We start from the raw sequence: 17,982 nt of genomic DNA, 5'->3' as shown, positions 1-17,982 counted from the left end.
TGGTGGGATTCCGTTGGAGATGGCAGAAGTTGCAGAGAACTCATGTCAACAGGTGTTCTGAAGGTAATTGCACTGCATTCAATCTATTAGGACATTTCATGTGTACGTATGTACCCTAACACAAAGAAAGCTGCCTGCATTTTACCAGTATTCCCCATAGTTGCTCAGAAGTGAGAGTGTCTGAGGTTTATACAGAAAGACAGAAGTTACAATGTTATGGTTTTCAAATTTGTTAAAGGGATTCAGTCCATATCAGAGTTCTCCAAGTACTGGCTGGCATTTTAAAACAAAACTAAACATTGCTCTAGTAGGATTAAATCAATCACAATTAAGATTATTAAAATATGCAAGAAATTTAAGATTTCTGTCAATGTGATTTTGATTGCATCTCTCAGTAAATCTAACTAGGGAATAAATAACAGCACACTAAGAATGTCGAAAATAAGGGTAAAAAGTATCCATTTGTTCAAGCAATACAGTTGTTCGGCAAATGAGGATGGATACATTCCAGATTTTCCCAAAAGTATTCATAAATACACTTTCTTTAGACTACACGGTGGTTCTGAACATTGGAACCTAAGCTGAAAGAAATGGATAACAAGCTGGAAAATGTAAACAAACTATAAGGATTTGCAACACAACTTCTTTTTGCATTGTTTTCTCAAATGAACACAAGTGAATAAGAACGTCTAGGTACACCTCCAATATTTCTTAAAGGATTATTCAAATACCAGTGACTACAGAGAAACTGCAACTGAAGCACTACATGAATACAAAGAGTAATGAAATTTACAGTTCATCTCACCTCAGGTGCCATGAATGCAATGGTTCCTAACAGCTGTCCCTGAAATTCACCTGCACCAGTGCCCTTTGATGCCAGCCTGGCTGCAGCTCCAAAGTCTGCTATTCTTAGCCGCTGTCCTGTGCTGTCAATTAATAAATTGGCACCTACAAAACCAAATGCTGTGAGTTAGTACAGTAATCAGCAGGGGAACATGTTATTTCCGAGTCACAATCCCAAATATCTAATATATAGTACATAATGCCTAAGATTTTTGCACAGTACTGTATATTGGTTAAAATAGGAAGGTGGCTGGGAAACAGAGTACTTAGTTTTATTTTAGCTCAGTAGTATTAAGTGTTAATTGGCAAGTAATAGGACATAATATACAGTACTGTGCAAAAGTTACAAGCAGCTTAGCTGTGTACATGTAGTTAATGCTTTTGCATAGTACTGTACATTCCAAAGAAACCTCAATTATCTATAAATACTGACAGGCATGCATTTTTAAAAGGAGTAAACATGTTATTGGATATGGCTCAAAGGTTCTAAATCAAAAGGTCAGAACAAGATCATGCTCTGCTCTGACAGCACCTCAAAGCATGGTTGCTTACAACAAGACCTGCTCTTGTTACATATATTTGTCTTTTGAACCTATTGTACTTGGCCGAGGATCAAGGCATTCTTACCTTTGATGTCCCGGTGGATGATCTGGTTCTCGTGAAGATAAGCCAAACCTCTTAACAGCTGCTCATTGTAATTAATAATAACTTGTTCCTTAAAAGCACCGTACTTGTTCAGCAAATGAGAAACAGATCCACCTAAGAGATAAAATTGCCATGTAAGAAGATTCTGAAGCACATCATAGCATGTGTTCTCAGTTTGTCAAATGAAAAATGGCAATTTTTGATTTCGCTAATGTAACACTTATGCATCTGCTTGCTGTGTTTCTTACAATGAAAACACTTCAAATAATTACTTTATTGACTGCTAGGGGATATCTTGAGATCATGAAAGGAACTTTACAGATATAACTTTGTCAGAGGGTGAAATGTAAAATTCATGAGCCAAAGTATCCAAAATCATTCACTGTTAAATTCCAAGCATTACTTCCAACAAATAAGATAAAAAATTTAATTTTAAATACTAGCACTTCACAAGTTCTACTCAACTTCCTGCACTATGGCCAGATTCCACTCTAACTTCATCTACAAGTTTGCAACTGACATCACTATAATAGGCCACATTTCAAATAATGACAGGTCAGAGTACAGGAAGGGCATAGAGAGCTTAGTGACATGGGATCATGACAAGAACTTCTCCCTCAATGTCAATAAAACAAAAGAGCTGGTTATTGCCTTCAGAAAGGGGAACAGTGCATCTGCTTCAGTCTACATTAATGGCAATGAGGTCAAGAGCTTCAGGTTCTTAGGTGTTAACATCAATAGCCCATCTTGGTCTAACACACTGATAATCACAGTCAAGAAATCTTACTGACGTCTCTACATCCTAAGGAAGCTAATGAAATTCCACACGTCTCCATTGGCTCTTATCAATTTTTAAAATCAATACACTAAAGAGCATTCTGCTTGGATGCACAATGGCTTGGTATAGCAACTGCTCTGCAAGTGACTTCAAGAAACTGCAGAGTTGTGAACAAAGCTCAGCCCATCATAGAAAGTAGCCTCCCATCTATACTTCTCACAGTCTCAATAAATCAGCCAGCATAATCAAAGACCCCACCCACTATGGATATTCTCTCTCTTCCATTGGAGAAAAGATACAAAAGCCTGAAAGTGTGTACCACCGGGTTCAAGCACAGTTTCTATCGCATTATGATCTTGTACTTCATTGTTCACCTGTACTGCACTTTTTCTGCAGCTTTTACACTTCATTCTGTATTATTATTTAACCTTCTAGCTCAATGCACTGTGTAATATTTTGGGCATTGGTGTCTCCACATCAGGCTATGATGCAATCAAGTCAGGGTATACTTCACCATTACTCTTTTAAACTCCATTTTAAGTGTTTCTCTTAGTTGCTTGTTGTAGGACAACAAAGGCTTTAGATGTAGCCTAATGTTCTGACAAATAGTCTTCAAGCTGAAATGTTGACTCTCCACAGATACAGCCTGAATAACGTTTCTAGTATTAGAAGAAACAGGGCCTTTGGCCAATGATCTTGTATTAAGCTAATTGAGCTAATGGTACCTCATCATTTCTGTCCACACATCTTCCATATCCCTCTATTCTCTGCATATTTAAGTGCCTACCCTCTACCTCCAACATCAGCATTTTCCAGACACTATTTTTCACTTCTATTTCATATTTCCAGTTTTTTTAAAATTATTAACTTCATGAATATTTGATAGTATGTCTCCAATGCTAATCAACAGAGGGACATCAAAATTAACTGAATAATGACAATGTTCCTATGTCAGCAAAAAGTAAGCCAACTGAAAACATGACATTACTTCAGAATATTGAGAAATTGGGAAGCTTTAAAAGAAATATTAATTCTTACCTGCCATCCATTCAACAAACAGATTATAATTACTCTTCTCACAAGTGGCACCTAACATCCGAATAATATTAGGATGGTTAAGGTGTCCCATCATACGGATTTCTTCCCTTAGAGTCTGTACCACTTCTTCTTGTTCAGTAGATGTGTTCCTGACATAAGTCACCTGTTTAGCAAAGTTAGAAAAGATATTACGTACTCTAAATTAACAAAATTAAATTTCATACTCCAACATTACAAAGGACATATCAAAATGAAAACTACCAGATGAATGCACATTCAATTTTTTTTTTGAAATCAAAGATCCTGGCTTTTAATTTTTTTTTAAAGGCAGCTTTTCAACCACTATTCCTGTCCTTATGTTATCAAAATGTGCCATCCACTTTTCAGTTTAGTCTTTTTATTAGAGTTTGGGCATCTCTGGCAAAGTCAGCATAATTTAACATCTCTATTTGCCCTTTAGAAAACAGCAGTAAACCACCATCTTGAATCACTATAGTCCTCTGGTGTCTCCAAATGCTGTTGATTGCAAAGTCCCAGGAATTAGACTCAGTGATGACCAGCTATATACTTCAAAATCAGAGCAGTGCACAACTTTGTGGGGAACTTTTAAATAGCCCACTATCCCGAGGTGGTGTTCCCATGCACCTGCTACCTTGGTGGTAATGACATTGAATATGAAAGGTGCTCTTGCAGAAGTCTAGACAAGCAAGTGCAATGGAGTGTACAACATTTTATCGTGTAGGAAGAAATTAATATTCAGACTGGTTGATGGTGTGTCATCAAGTAGGTCACTTTGTCTTGCGTGGCATCAAACATCTGAGACACAAAAGCTGCATTTGTCCAAGTGAGGAAAGTATTCCATAACTCTTCAGTGTATTTTCAGGATGCTGAAAAGGCTTTAGGGCAGCAACTTCGCCACAAGATAGCCAACCTCTGACCTTTTCTTGTAGCTTCTAACCTTATGTTGTCCTAACCTGACGATGGAAGGTTGGTCATTGATGATGGGATAAATTGTATTGTTGAAGAATGGCTTCTGTTATGATGGGAATCTCAGGAGAAAGCAGAGATAATCAGTCTAGGATTTCTGGCTAAGCAGGGTTGTGAATGCTCCAGTTTTATCTTCAGAGTTCACTTGCTGGGAACTACCAAAACTGAGAACGGAGGCATTCTTGAAGCCTCTTATTCATGGTGTTTACAGCCATTCAGACTAGATGTGGTCCAATGTATTGCTTCAATCTAATCAATTGCTGAGATCACTCCATTCTGTCTATGGAATACCATTGTTTTTGTCTAGCACACGTAATCCTGAATTTGTAGTTCACTGGACTGGCACCTTAATTTTTTGGTATGCCTGGAATGCCCTTCTACATTAATAGCCCTCCTGAGCTAACTAGTATTGATAGAATGAGAGCCATTAGAACAAGTCATGAGGTTCTGACTGTGCATACTTCTGTTGCTGCTAAGGTCCATTATAATTTAAGGATGACCAATTTTGAGATAAATTCTATCCACAATTGATTTTATTAAACATGATTGTAGTGCCCCACACTACTACAATCAAAGCTGTCCTTGGTGTAAAGGTGAAATCTTGTCCCACAAGAGTCGTGTAAAGATAATTTCTTCGAATGCTACCTTGGACAGCTACACTTTAGAAAGCACCAGTCAAGTAGATTTATCCCTAGTTGCAGACACTAGTGGTCACAGTACTAGTTTGCAACTGAGAACCTTCAGATTTCAGTGTTACTGCAATTGAGTATTCGGCGTCGATGAACACTGGCTTGTTCAGTATCGAAGAACACCGATTCATCTGTTGAGGTACGACAGTGTGTGATAATTAGGTTTCCTTATCATGATCTGATGCCATGAGATTTTATGGGGTTTGGATAAATCTAAACACCAGTCCTCCGATGCTTTCAGGGAGAACTTTGCAAGATCAACTGGAATGATAGTAGCTTTGTCATTTTGTAATATGGTGAACACGATGTGGTCTACCTGATCTTATTTTGTTTTAAAACAGCAGTAATGATACTTCTGTGCATTACCATTCCGCAACAAGAGTTTTACAATTTCATATAAAGGATATTACAAAATTTGAAAAGAATATCTGTAGAAAATAGTGAGCTGCAATTTAAATTAATCTTTTTATGGAAATGAAAGTACTGCCTTTATAAGATGCTTTAATATAGTGCCCTTATGGTAAGCAATATTTTATATTACCTTAAGCTACAAATAGAAATAAAAGAGATGACAAAAAAATTCAAGTAATTGCCAAATTTTGAGTATCAAAGCACTGCTTGAATTGGAGCAAATTTTAAATGCATCACATCTTCCTAATAGCAATAGAATGTCAGAATAATAAGGAATATCTGAAAATTACCTGTTTCACAGCCATTAATGTCCCTGTTCCCACATCTTGTGCCTGATAACACGAAGAAAAGGCCCCTAGTCCAATCTGTTGACCTTTAAACCATTCTACACCTTCTCTGTAAGCAAGTTTTGCTTTGGTATGACCAGGTAAGGTTTCTGGTGTCTACAGGTTGAACAATTAAAAGATAAATACTTAAAAATGAAATATATTTAATTGTAAATAACAATTTAGATTCCAAAATTACAAATATATCACATTAATTGGCTTCTTTTTGTTTGGATGTTAGGATTTCCAACAACTGAGAACAGTTTAGCAGTTGGATTTAGTATAAATGTTACATAAATACATTGGCCTGAGACTTGACAGAATTCCACCATGTATTATCAGTATATACATTCAAGCCCAATTCATCTGAATTACCTACAGTACCTGTAACTCTGATGACATCAGTAAGCATTTTTCTATGGTAATAAAAGAGAATGGCCAGGTGGGAAGAAAATTGGAAAAAAAGAGGGAACGGTGCTGGGAGTTAAAAGAAGGAAGCATTCCCCCACCCCATGTATCAATCTAATGCCACTTCTATGTTTGGAATGGATATTAGGTCAGCAATTAGCAATATCTCATCTGAAGCCTCTTTGGTTCCTCACCTTCCCAGCATCTTGTGGAGGAATGCAGTTAAGTCACAACTTAATTGTTTTGCCATGTCAAAAGGAAGATAGTTCAAAGGAATTTTAATTATTAGCCATTTATTTTGTACACTGAAAATATTCCAAATCTAGAATGAAAGTGGTTTGAAAATCTGCTTGTAAACTTCTCCAGAAAACAGGTGATAGGAATACCAGAACGTTTTAAAGCAGAAAGGTTAAACATGAACACCACTTACATCTAACTGAATGAGAATAACATCCTCTCCATTCTGAACTTGCAACTGAGGAATGGTAGGAAGGGCATCCTGGGATGCTGACATAGCCAAGGCAACAGCTAATGCTGCCTCCTCCTCTGCTTCCATCTTTTCTTTGCATTTTTGATTCTGGTTAACATCATCGTTATAGGTACAGTCAGTCTCTGCCTTCTCAGGAGAGAGCACAGCAACTTCAGATTTAAATGTAACAGTACTATCACAGGCAGGCATCGAAGCCTCAAGCAGATCTTCCATACTAGAATTTAGCTCTGCTGAAGCATCAAGGCGAAAATGATCCTCCACAGGAGTGAAAACAGTTTCATCACTGGGAATAACTGGATTGCTGCCAGAGTGGTCACTCAGTGTCAGATCTTTTAGTTCAAGCATCATATTGCTTTTACTCAAGTCAGATTGCAATTTTCCTGCTTCGTTCTGGCATGGCCGAGATGGTTTTGGTCTGTGAATCTGACTGGATGCAGGGGGCTGTGCCTGGGTAAAAACTGGAGACAGCTTTTCAGTCTCTTTAGCTCCAGTAATATCCTTAGAACAATTGTTCTGAATTGGAAGTAAAAATTTACGCTGTGCTTTTGGGGAAGATGACGCAAGTTTGTTAGGAACAAAACCCTGAGGTCTTAATTTGGAACTTTCAATAGCTTGTTGTCCAACTGAAGGATTTGACAATGAAGGAGAAGGCAAAGATGGGAAGGAAGATTGGGAATGATGTAATGGAGTCATCGATGAATTGATACATTGACTCAGTGGCCTGGGACATGCTTGAATGGCTGTCTTTGGTTGTTCACAGGACACCGAATTCAATGGAAGTCTTACTGTTGAAGTATTTCCTGTCATCTCTCCCACTTCATCTGATTTAACACCAGATTTAACGTCATGATCAGGACTCAACATATTTTTCATTACTCTTCCAGATAACTGCACTGTGTTGATTGGGGAATTATTTTCTGTAGTATTTGGTGAGTTATGTGGAGCTGAGGGTTCTACAAAGTCATCGTGTCTTCCTTCCACAATTTGTAGGTCCTCTATACCGAATTGAATGGCATCAAGAATGTCCATTTCCTCTGCAATAGCCATCAAGCGCCGCCTCATACGTGTATAATGAGTTGAGCTGGTGACACTCAGCATATCTATCAGTTTCAAAAAAATATGAGGCACCCTTGCAACCATTCGTGCAGCACTGAGAAAGACTCTCCGAGACATCTTCCCAACCATTGAATGGGAATTGTCAATCGACTGCAGTGCAAAGTTCAAAAGTGACAGTAGCTTCTTGTATCTGAAAAATAAAACATAACAAAATGCAGCAAGAATTTTTTTTAAACCTACTTGATAAAACAAATGCAGAGTTGGAGTCATGGAGCAGTGGATTTTCATACAGAATATTCTGCCATTGGAGCCACCCAGAATACACCATCAGTAGCTAAAGAAACTACAGGTAACTGTGGTAGATAACAAAACAACTCAAAGATTTGACTGTCCTTGTTCTCTATAATCTTCATATGGTGTACTGCCATTTAATAGCAAAATTAATTTGGGAGTGCTCATGTCTTACCAAGAAGAAAGTTAACATTCACTCTCCTTATGACTAGACATCCCCTCAAAGTAATTTTTTTTTAATTTTAAAAAAGGAAAAACTTCACTTATTTCCAACTTTCTAATTTTACAAGACAACTTCAATAGTATTTTGGACCATAATTGCTGCCAGATGGAACTATAACATTAACATTGAACCTGGATAGGGATTTTTGAACACTCCAAATTTTAGCTATTCATCATCCCTTCTCTATCTAGTTCCTAAGGGAACCCGTTTGGAACTTACTTTCACAGCTAAACTTTCCATGAAATTTAATTTGCATGAGTACATAGATTGATGCCATGGAATTCAGCCCATTAACTTATTCAAATGTATAAAAATGAAATCTCTTCCCATTTCCATTCAATTGGTCTATTACTATGACATGTAACCAGGTACAGAGGGAAAACTTTGTTTTGCATGCCATCCATACTGATCATTTCATTACAACAGTGCGTTCAGTATTACCTGCTCACATTAACTGAATTTCTTCACTCAGTAAACATTGCCCTGCCCATCTCCTTGCTAACATAACCCCATCACTTCACCACTGCATTTATATTCTTCACTCACCCTGCTGGATCTGAACAGTAAGAACCTGTGATCCTTACCATTCTTAATCTATCACTCGACACTGCATCACTGATGATATCCAGGCAACACATAACATGCCGGAGGAACTCAGCGTCCAGGAGCATCTATGGAAACGAGCAGTCGACCCAGACTGCATTTTGATCGCTGAGGGAAATTGCTCTCCTATCGGAGAGGGGAGGCTGCCTTTTGATCACTGGTGGGATTGCTTTGCTGCTGCAGAGGGAAAGACCTACCACTGTGACCGGAGAATGTTACCCAGGTTTTCTGCATTTTGGATATGGACTTGGACAATAGACATCTTCTTCCCCTCCCCCCGCCCAAGTCTTAGTTTTTTTAATATATATTCCCTGTTTTTCACCCAATCTTCCTTGTCTTTTTGTGTGCGAGGAGGGGGATTATGGGGGTCGATGAGCCTGTTTTGTTTATGCTCATTTTTTGTGCGGGGAGGGGGGATTTGGGGGTAGATGATCATGCGGCCGTTCGTTTCTTTCTTGGTTTCGTGGCTATCTGGAGAAGATGATTTTCAGAGTTGTATACTTTGATAATAAATGAACCTTTGAACCTTGAACATTTCAGGCCAAGACCCTTCTTCAGAATTGGAAAGGAAGGGGGAAGATGCCAGAATAAGGTGGTGGGGAAGGGGAAGGGGAAGGGGTACAAGCTAGAAGATGATAAGTGAAGTCAGGTGTGTGGGGAGGGGTTGGTGAAGTAAGAAGCTGCAAGGAGGTAGATGGCAAAGGCAAAGGCCCGGAGAAGAAGCAATCTGATTGGAGAGGAGAGTGAAGTGTATGAGAAAGAGAAGGAGGGGCACAAGGTTGTCAAGCACCTTTGCTCCATCCCAAAATGCATGGCTTTCCCAGTGGACAACCATTTAAATTCCAATCCCCATTCCTATTCCGACATGGCCCCCTCTCCTGCCACAGAGGACACTCTCAAGTTAGAGAAGCAACACTTTATATTCCATCAAGGAGCCTCCAACCTGTTGGTATATTCTCTAACTTTTGGTAATTTTCCCCACTCCCCCTTCCCTCTTGTTCATTTCCACATTTTGATCCCCCCTTACCTCTTTTTGTCTCCTCACCTGCTTATCAACTCCCCTGGTGCCCCTCCTGCTTCCCTTTCTCCCATAGTCCACTCTCCTCTCCTATCAGATTTCTTCTTGTCCAGCCCTTTACCTTTTTTACTTCATTTCTCCTCCAACCCAACTGGCTTCACTAATCACCTCCAAAGCTTGTACTCCATCCCGTCCATTTCCCCCCCTTCCCACTTCATATTCTAACATCTTCCCCCTTCCTTTCCAGTTCTGAAGAAGGGTCTCAGCCCAAAACACTGACTGTTTATTTATCTCTATAGATGCTGCCTGACCTACTGAGTTCCTCCAGCATTTTGTCTACGTTGCTTTGGATTTCCAACATCTGCAGAATCTCGTGTTTATGACGATATCTAGAGAACATTTGTAAAACACTGCACAAGAGCTATCAATGGTCAGAAAAAAAAGGACTACAAAAGACATTAGTTTACAATTCCTTACTCTACTCTATATGCTGATAAGCCTAATTAAAGCATGTAAACCTCCCCTTTGTGTCACTTAACAACAGAAACTAGTGTCTTGTTCAAATGCATGAATCCATTGGTTTTTTGGCTCTTTACACGAAAGCTCACCTCAAAGTTGATCAATTTTGACAATTTACATAAATCAAAGTTTATAAATTTTACAATAAACTAAAATAATTACCCCAATATACATACATTTTATAATTAAAAATTGAAAGCTACTAGACCAGCTATTGCCTATGCACTTTTCTTTGGTAGCATTTACTCTTAATATCTATCATCTCAAATATAAAGTATGGGTGTACTCTGCTGCCACGAGGCTATGAAAGGAATCTGAAAGAGATGACCATTACCTTTCCAGCACAAGTTCTGTTTGAGCAATCGGACCTTCACTACCAGAAACAATGTGGGGATAGAATTCTGCAGGAAATTCCAGTAACAGTCTATCAATAAGACACAGGCGACCAAGCAAAGCCTGCCAATTTGTGGACTCTGTTGAGGTGCCCAAGATACAATTTAAGACATAGTCAACACCTCCAACTCCAATGGACCCTATGCAAGAGAAAATAACATATGTTACCATTAGGAATTAATTCTCAAAATCAGATTGCCAGTGAGTTTTTATTTTTGTTTACAACTAGATGTAATACTTTGGAGGTTAAAAACATGCAATGGCAATACTGCATCCCCCACCCCAACCACCAGCACAGCTCAAATTCCATTTCACCATAGATAGCTTTTTAAAATAACTCAACTGCAGTCTGTTGTTTCTAGCAGTTTTATATTTCCAAATTAAACTGCACAACTCTCTTGAAAATTTGGCGTAAAATTATAAGACATCTGCAATTTCCTCCTGGTTTGTTTTAATATTCAAAGATGGAAACCAGATGGAAAAATCATGAAGAATGAACAATTGTAAATATGGTTATTATATGGTTATCATTTTGTTACCAATGTTATATTCAATGCAATATTCAGCTTCAGTAGATGTAGAACCGTACATATGAAATACTATGTTCAAGAACATCCATTCCTAACTTCAATACAAATTCAGTCATTCCACAGTAACTTTCATATCTGTGTGGTTTAGCTTTGAACAAGTGATTAACAGACATCCTCCTTTTAGCAATGCAGAATTAATAGGGAAAAATAAAAACACATCTGTGCACAATACTCATTATATAAAATAGTTGTAATAGCAAATATTTCTTGCCTGATTTAAGAATTTCCCTGCCCACAGCAAGCTCCCCTGACTGGCCTTTGCACAATTCCAGCAGTGTGGATACAGAAAGTTGACTTGTACGACTATAAATAAAATGCAAAATATTATGTAGTTTTGCACATCTTGCTGCTTTTCCAATCTAAATTATAACTTTATATAGTTATTATTGGAATAAAATGTAGGCTTGAAGAAACAAAAGTCAGCTTGGATTATTGAAATAATGGGTCATTGAATACAATAAAAAAATAACTGCCAGATTTATTATATGCTTTCTAAACATAAATAATGTTTAGAAACAAGAAACACTACAGTTATCATGTGTCAGAAGCAACATATTCCTTGTTTTGAAGTACAAAACCCAATTAACCAACCAATTTATAAAGATATGGTCTTCACATACCAGTATCCTGGCATCAAAATATTTTTGTTCAAGGATCAAGGATTAGATGACTTAAATGTCATCACGATATCAGACAAACTTGTTATAAAGTACCTAGATTTACAATGAATGAATGTATACTTCACTACAATTGCCGCAGAAAAGTAATTGTAGTTGGGAAAGCAGAAGGTGGATAAATGGAAAAAGAAAATAAAATTCATATGATAATTGTGGTATTACAGTTAGGCCTGCAAATACTTCCAAATCTGAATGGAATACTTAAAGGCAGCAAGAAGATTGTCTGAATCAGCTAAATTCAAAGCAAAGGAATCATAAAGGCAATTTTAGAGTGAATGGCAAAGAAGATATTAAATGATGACAATTAAGGAATTAAAACAGAAATACTGGAATATTTCCCTCCCATGCAGAAAATACAAGTGTACTGCTTGATTAAAAATGGAAGTTAATGGAGTGTTAACTACCAAATAGTGAAATATGTAATTCCCAAATTACCTGTTAGCATCTGCACATTTGACTAATATAGTTTCAACCACTGGCCTAAGAAGCCGTTGAAGTCGTGTCCTTTCTGCTGCTGCATGACAAGGTGTATACACTAACATGGCTCGTAAGGTTTTCTGGTTTAAAAAATTAAGACAAGAACTTCAGTTACAAAGTTTCACTTTTCAAGTTTCTGAACATATAGAAAATGGAGTCAACATCAATAACCCAAGTTGTGAAAATATTTTGACAGGAGCCTGAAAAGAGTTTATTGACCAGCAAATTTTCCATCTATTTAGTTGTTTATACATTGTTGGCCAATTAATGCACTGTTAAAAAAAATTCCCATACAATTTAAACTTCATTCCCATACATATTATAAATCGACCAATGTTTTATCCAAGTAGACTTTTATAAATAAAAAGATTTAATTTTAGTACCAAAACGTAATTACCAAGCTGATGTTTACTTCATTGATATACTCAAAGAACATGTACAAAATTACTCAAGAATCATGAAATTGCCCAGAATATTTGGAGGGTCTAAGATGGCAGCATTACACGTTTTACTAATTTAAGACACTCACAGCATCACCAGTCGTGATAGTGTGCTGTTTAGGCCTTCCTGCCTTCTCATTCAATAATATGTTTCATATCACCTCTGCCCCTCAACTCCACTAACATCCAAGATTCCGTCCATCTTTCTCTTAATGTTCAGTATCTTGGCCAGAGAAATGTAGAGATTCACTACTTTCTCATTTCAGCCCTGAATGGCTGGCCTTTTATTTGGAAATTGCAAATCCTGATTAGAGGCTGCTATAAGATGCATCATCCTTGCATCTACTCTCTCCAGTCACATTACAAGTTTGTCTTTTTCACTGAACTCACACCTCATTCTAAATTCTGGATGAAACTAGTCTGTTTGAACTATTCTGATCCCTCTGAACCAAGAATTACTCTAATGAACCTTTGCTGCATTCACTCTCATCACTAGTTTACTCAACAAACAAGACATAACATCCCAAAAACCATGCTGACAGATGTTAGAAACACAAAACTTGACTAGCATTGTACAAAATTAAATGTGCATTTCTTTGTAGTGAGAATATTCCATCTTCCAGCCACAAGGCAACAGTGAAAATGCAAGAAAATTGAAGAGAGCTATTGCTAGGTTACCAATACTGTATATACTTGCATTGAGGTAGATCTGAAACCAAGATCTGGAGACAGATACAGGATTGGCTACACTACTGAGCCCCTTGGATACTAAATCAAGATATAGTCATAGAACACTACAGCACAGAAAGAGGCCCTTTGGCCCATCTATTATGTGTCAAACTATTAATCTGCCTAGTTCCATCGACCAGCACATGGACCATAGCCCAACATATTTTTCTCATCCATGTACCCATCCAAAAATTCTCTTAAATGTTGAAATTGACCCTGCACCCACCACTTGCATTGGCAGCTCACGCCACACTCTGAGTGAAGCTCCCCTTCATGTTCCCCTTACATATCTGATGTTTCACACTTAACCCACGATTTCTATTCCAGTCTCACCCAAACTCAGTGGACAAAACCTGCTTCCATTTATCCTATCTACACCCATTATAATTTAGACCATAAGACCAAGGAGCAAAACCAGGCCATTCGGTCCATCCAGTCTGCTCCATCATTGCATCATGGCTCATTTATTATCCCTCTCAATGCTATTCTTCTGCCTTCTTCCCAGAACCTTTGATGTCCGGATTAATCAAGAACCCATTAACCTCCGCCTTAAACATAGCCAATAACTTGGACTGCACAGCTATCTGTGGCAAGTAATTCCACGGATGCACCACCCTCAAGCTAAAGAAATTTTTTTCTCACCTCAGTTCTAAATGGACGTCCCTCAATTCTGAGGCTGTGCCCTCTGGCCCCAGACTCACCCATTACAGAAAACATCCTCTCCACATCCTCTCCATTCTATCCAGACCTTCCGGTGATGCCTACACTGAAGAAGTTTAAATCTGCTCTTCGACGGGAGTTTATCTCTTCTTTCAGTTAGTCCTGATGAAGGGTCTCGGCCCAAAACGTCGAATGTACCTCTTCCTGTAAATGCTGCCTGGCCTGCTGCATTCACCAGCAACTTTTAAGTGCGTTGCTTTCAATAGCCAATAGGTGTCAATGAGGTTTCTCCCCTGATTCTTCTAAACTTCACAAAGTATAGGCCCAGAGCCATCTAATACTCCTCATATGTTACTCTTTCATTCCCGGACTCTCTCCAATGCCGACACTTCCTTTCTTAGATAAGGGGCCCAAAATTGCTCAAAATTCTCATCTATGGTCTAACCAATGGCTTATAAAGCCCCAGAATTATATCTTTGTTTTTGTATTCTGGAAATGAATGCTAACATTGCATTGGCCTTCCTTCTCACCGACTCAATCAGCAGGTTAACCTTTACGGAACCACCAGAGAAGATCTGCAGGTTCTGGAAAGACAGGCAACACACAAAATGCTGGGGGAACTCAGCAGGCCTGGCAGCAACTATGGAAAAGAGTACAGTAGACGTTTCGGACTGAGACCCATCATCAGGATTCCGTTCTGTGGGGTACAGCCACAGCTGTATCCTGCACTCTCCACCTATTCCCTTTCCCTATTCTGACAGTCACCCAGGCACCTGCCTTCACCAGTTTGGTTGTGACTACCTCCCTGTAGCATCTATTTATCACCTCCTCATTCTCCCGTATGAGCTGAAGGACATTGAGCTGCAGCTCCAATTCCTTAACACGGTCTCAAAGGAGTTGCAGCTTGATGTACTTCATGCAGATGTAGTTATCAAGGAGACTCTACCGTCTCCCAAATTTCCCACATCTCACACAAGGAACATACCACGACCTTGGATCTATTCTCAGCAGCCTAGCCATGTACTAAAAGGGGAAAAAAAACACTTAGCAGAAATATTCTTTCTTGCTTACTTAGAACCTCTACCTGCTTACCCAAGCCTGTTGAGTCAAAGCTGGACCACTCCAACAATGTATACCTCTATCAAATCTCCCCTCAATCTTCTACGTTCTAGGGAATAAAGAATGAACCCTTTCAACCTTAACCTATAACTCACGTACTCAAGTCTCGGCAACCTCCTTGTACCTTTTCTATGAATTCTTTAAATCTTAGTTACATCGTTCCTTTAAGTAGGTAACCAAAAGTGCACACAGTGCTATAAAATTAGGCTTCACCAACACCTTATACAATTTCAACATAACATCCCATCTCCTGTACTCATTGAGTTATGAAGGCCAATGCATCAAAAGCCTTCTTTACAATCCTATCCACGCGTGATGTTACTTTTTAGGAATTATGGATCTGTATTCCCAAATCCCTCTGTTCAATAGCACTCTTCAGTACCCTTCTGCTCACCATGCAAGACCTACCCTGGTTGGTCCTCCCAAAGTACCACACCTCACACTTGTCTACGTTAATTTCCAACAGGTCCAGATCCAGCTGCAAGCTTCGAGTCTTCCTCGCTGTCCACTACATTCCCAATCTTGGTGTCATCTGCAAATTTGCAGATCAAATGTACCACATTGTAATAGAGATCAATGATTTGGATGATAAACAACGAAGGATCCAGCGCCAATTGCTGTGGCACACCACTAGCCGCAGGCTTCCACTCAGAGAGGCAACCATCTCTTTGTGGCTTCTTTCACGAAGCCAAATTCTAATCCAATTTATTATCTCATTTTGAATGCCAATGGACTAAACCTTCTTGACCAACCTTCTATGTGCGATTTTGTCAGAGGACTTGCTTTCCAAGTAGCCTCCTCAAAAAAAAACTCAGTTTTGTTTAACATGGCTTACCATGCACACTGCCATGTTGACTATTTCTAATCAGTTGTTGTCTATCCAAATACTTTATAAATTGGGTTATCAGGATCCTTAGAATACCTTCCAATAATTTTCTTATACTGATGTCAGGTTCACCGGCCCATCATTTTCTGGCTTATTCTTAGAGCCATTCTCAAACAACAGAACAACATTAGCTATCCTCCAATCCTGACACCTCCCCCGTTGCTAAGGATGCTTTAAATATCTCTGCTAGGGTCCCTGCAATTTCTGTACTAGCCTCCCACAGGGTCCGAGAGAACACCTCATCACGCCCTGGGGATTTCTCCACCCTAATTTGCCTCAACACAGCAGACACCACCTTCTCTGTAACCCACTTAGGGTCCACAACCTCGCTGCTGCATTGTCTCACATCTATAGACTACGTCCATCTCCTGAGTAAATACAGATTTAAAAATCCATTTAAGATCTCCCTCATCTGTCTCGGCTCCACACAATTACCACTCAGATCTTCCAGAGGATCAATTTAGTCCTTTGCTATCCTTTTGCTCTTAATGTATCTGTAGAAGCCCTTACGATTCTCCTTCACCTTGACTGCCAGGGAGACCTCATGTCTTCTTTCAGCCCTCCTGACTTCCTTAAGTATTCTCTTGTCTTCCTAATACTCCAGCACCTAATTTGAAAATAAACTAGCACAAAATATAAAAACTGGTAGTAAAAGTATTTGTAATTAAATAAAGCGGAAGAGGGTAGCCAAAATGAACGCAGGACCCTTGGAGGATGAGAATGGGGAATTTATATTGGGTAGTGAGGAAACGACCAAGCCTTTGAATGACTACTTTATGTCAGTTTTCACGGTGGAGGACACGTCTAACATGCCGAAGAAAGATGATATGGATGTGATGGGAGGTGAAGACCTTGATACAATAGTTATCATTAAAGTGGTCATGCTGAGCAAATTTGTGGGCCTGAAGATAGACAAGTCCTTTGCTCCGGATGGAGTGCATCTCAGAGTACTGAAAGAAATAAGTTATAGTAGAGGCTTTGGTGATAATTTACTAAAGTTTCTGGACACTGGGCAGGTCCCAGCAGATTGGAAGAACGCGAATGTCACACCACTGTTCAAAAAAGCATGTAGGCAAAAGGCAGGTAACTACAGACCAGTTAGTTTAACATCTGTAGTTGGGAGAAATACCTGAAGTTATCATTAAAGAAGAAATAGCAAGGCATCTGGAAAAGAAAATGGATCCATCAGGCAAGCATAGCATGGATTCAGCAAAGGCAGGTCCTGTTTGACAAACTTACCACAGTTCTTTGAAGATATAACAAGCACAGTGGATAGAGGGGAACAGATGGAGTTATATACACTTGGATTTCCAGAAGGCTTTCGATAAAGTGCCACATAAAAGACTGATCCGTATGGTAAGGATACATGGAGTTGGGGCGATGTATTAGCATGGATAGAGAATTGGTTAACCAATTGAAAGCAGAGTTGGGATACATGGGTGTTACTCTGGTTGGCAATCAGTGGTGAGTGGTGTGTCGCAAGGGTCGGTGCTGGGTCCGCAATCGTTCACGATATACATTCATAATCTGGAAGAGGGGACCAAGTGTAGTGTATCTAAGTTTGCTGATGATAGTAAATGAGTGGAAAAGCAAATTGTGCAGAAGATGAGAAGAGTCAGCAGAGATATAGATACCATAAATGAGTGGGGCAAGGGACTGGAAGATGGAAAACAATGTTGGTAAATG

General features: G+C 39.0%; 1 protein-coding gene across 1 annotated transcript in view; it reads right to left on the bottom strand.

Moving 5' to 3' along the window:
* The window catches only part of map3k1 (mitogen-activated protein kinase kinase kinase 1, E3 ubiquitin protein ligase), an 87,433-nt gene that overhangs the window by 7,165 nt on the left and 62,286 nt on the right, over positions 1-17,982 (bottom strand). Inside the window, exons 11-18 of the mRNA XM_063042950.1 lie at positions 12,421-12,542; positions 11,520-11,611; positions 10,660-10,858; positions 6,556-7,861; positions 5,682-5,834; positions 3,305-3,467; positions 1,471-1,602; positions 806-948 (exon numbers count right to left, since the gene is read on the bottom strand). Of these exons, the coding sequence (XP_062899020.1) occupies positions 806-948; positions 1,471-1,602; positions 3,305-3,467; positions 5,682-5,834; positions 6,556-7,861; positions 10,660-10,858; positions 11,520-11,611; positions 12,421-12,542 (2,310 nt within the window). The remainder of the gene's footprint in view (positions 1-805; positions 949-1,470; positions 1,603-3,304; positions 3,468-5,681; positions 5,835-6,555; positions 7,862-10,659; positions 10,859-11,519; positions 11,612-12,420; positions 12,543-17,982) is intronic.

Source organism: Mobula hypostoma, chromosome 3 (assembly GCF_963921235.1).
Source record: "Mobula hypostoma chromosome 3, sMobHyp1.1, whole genome shotgun sequence".
Lineage (NCBI taxonomy): Eukaryota > Metazoa > Chordata > Chondrichthyes > Myliobatiformes > Myliobatidae > Mobula > Mobula hypostoma.
Note: the sequence above shows the minus strand (reverse complement) of the source record. Positions and strands in the feature narration are given on the sequence as shown.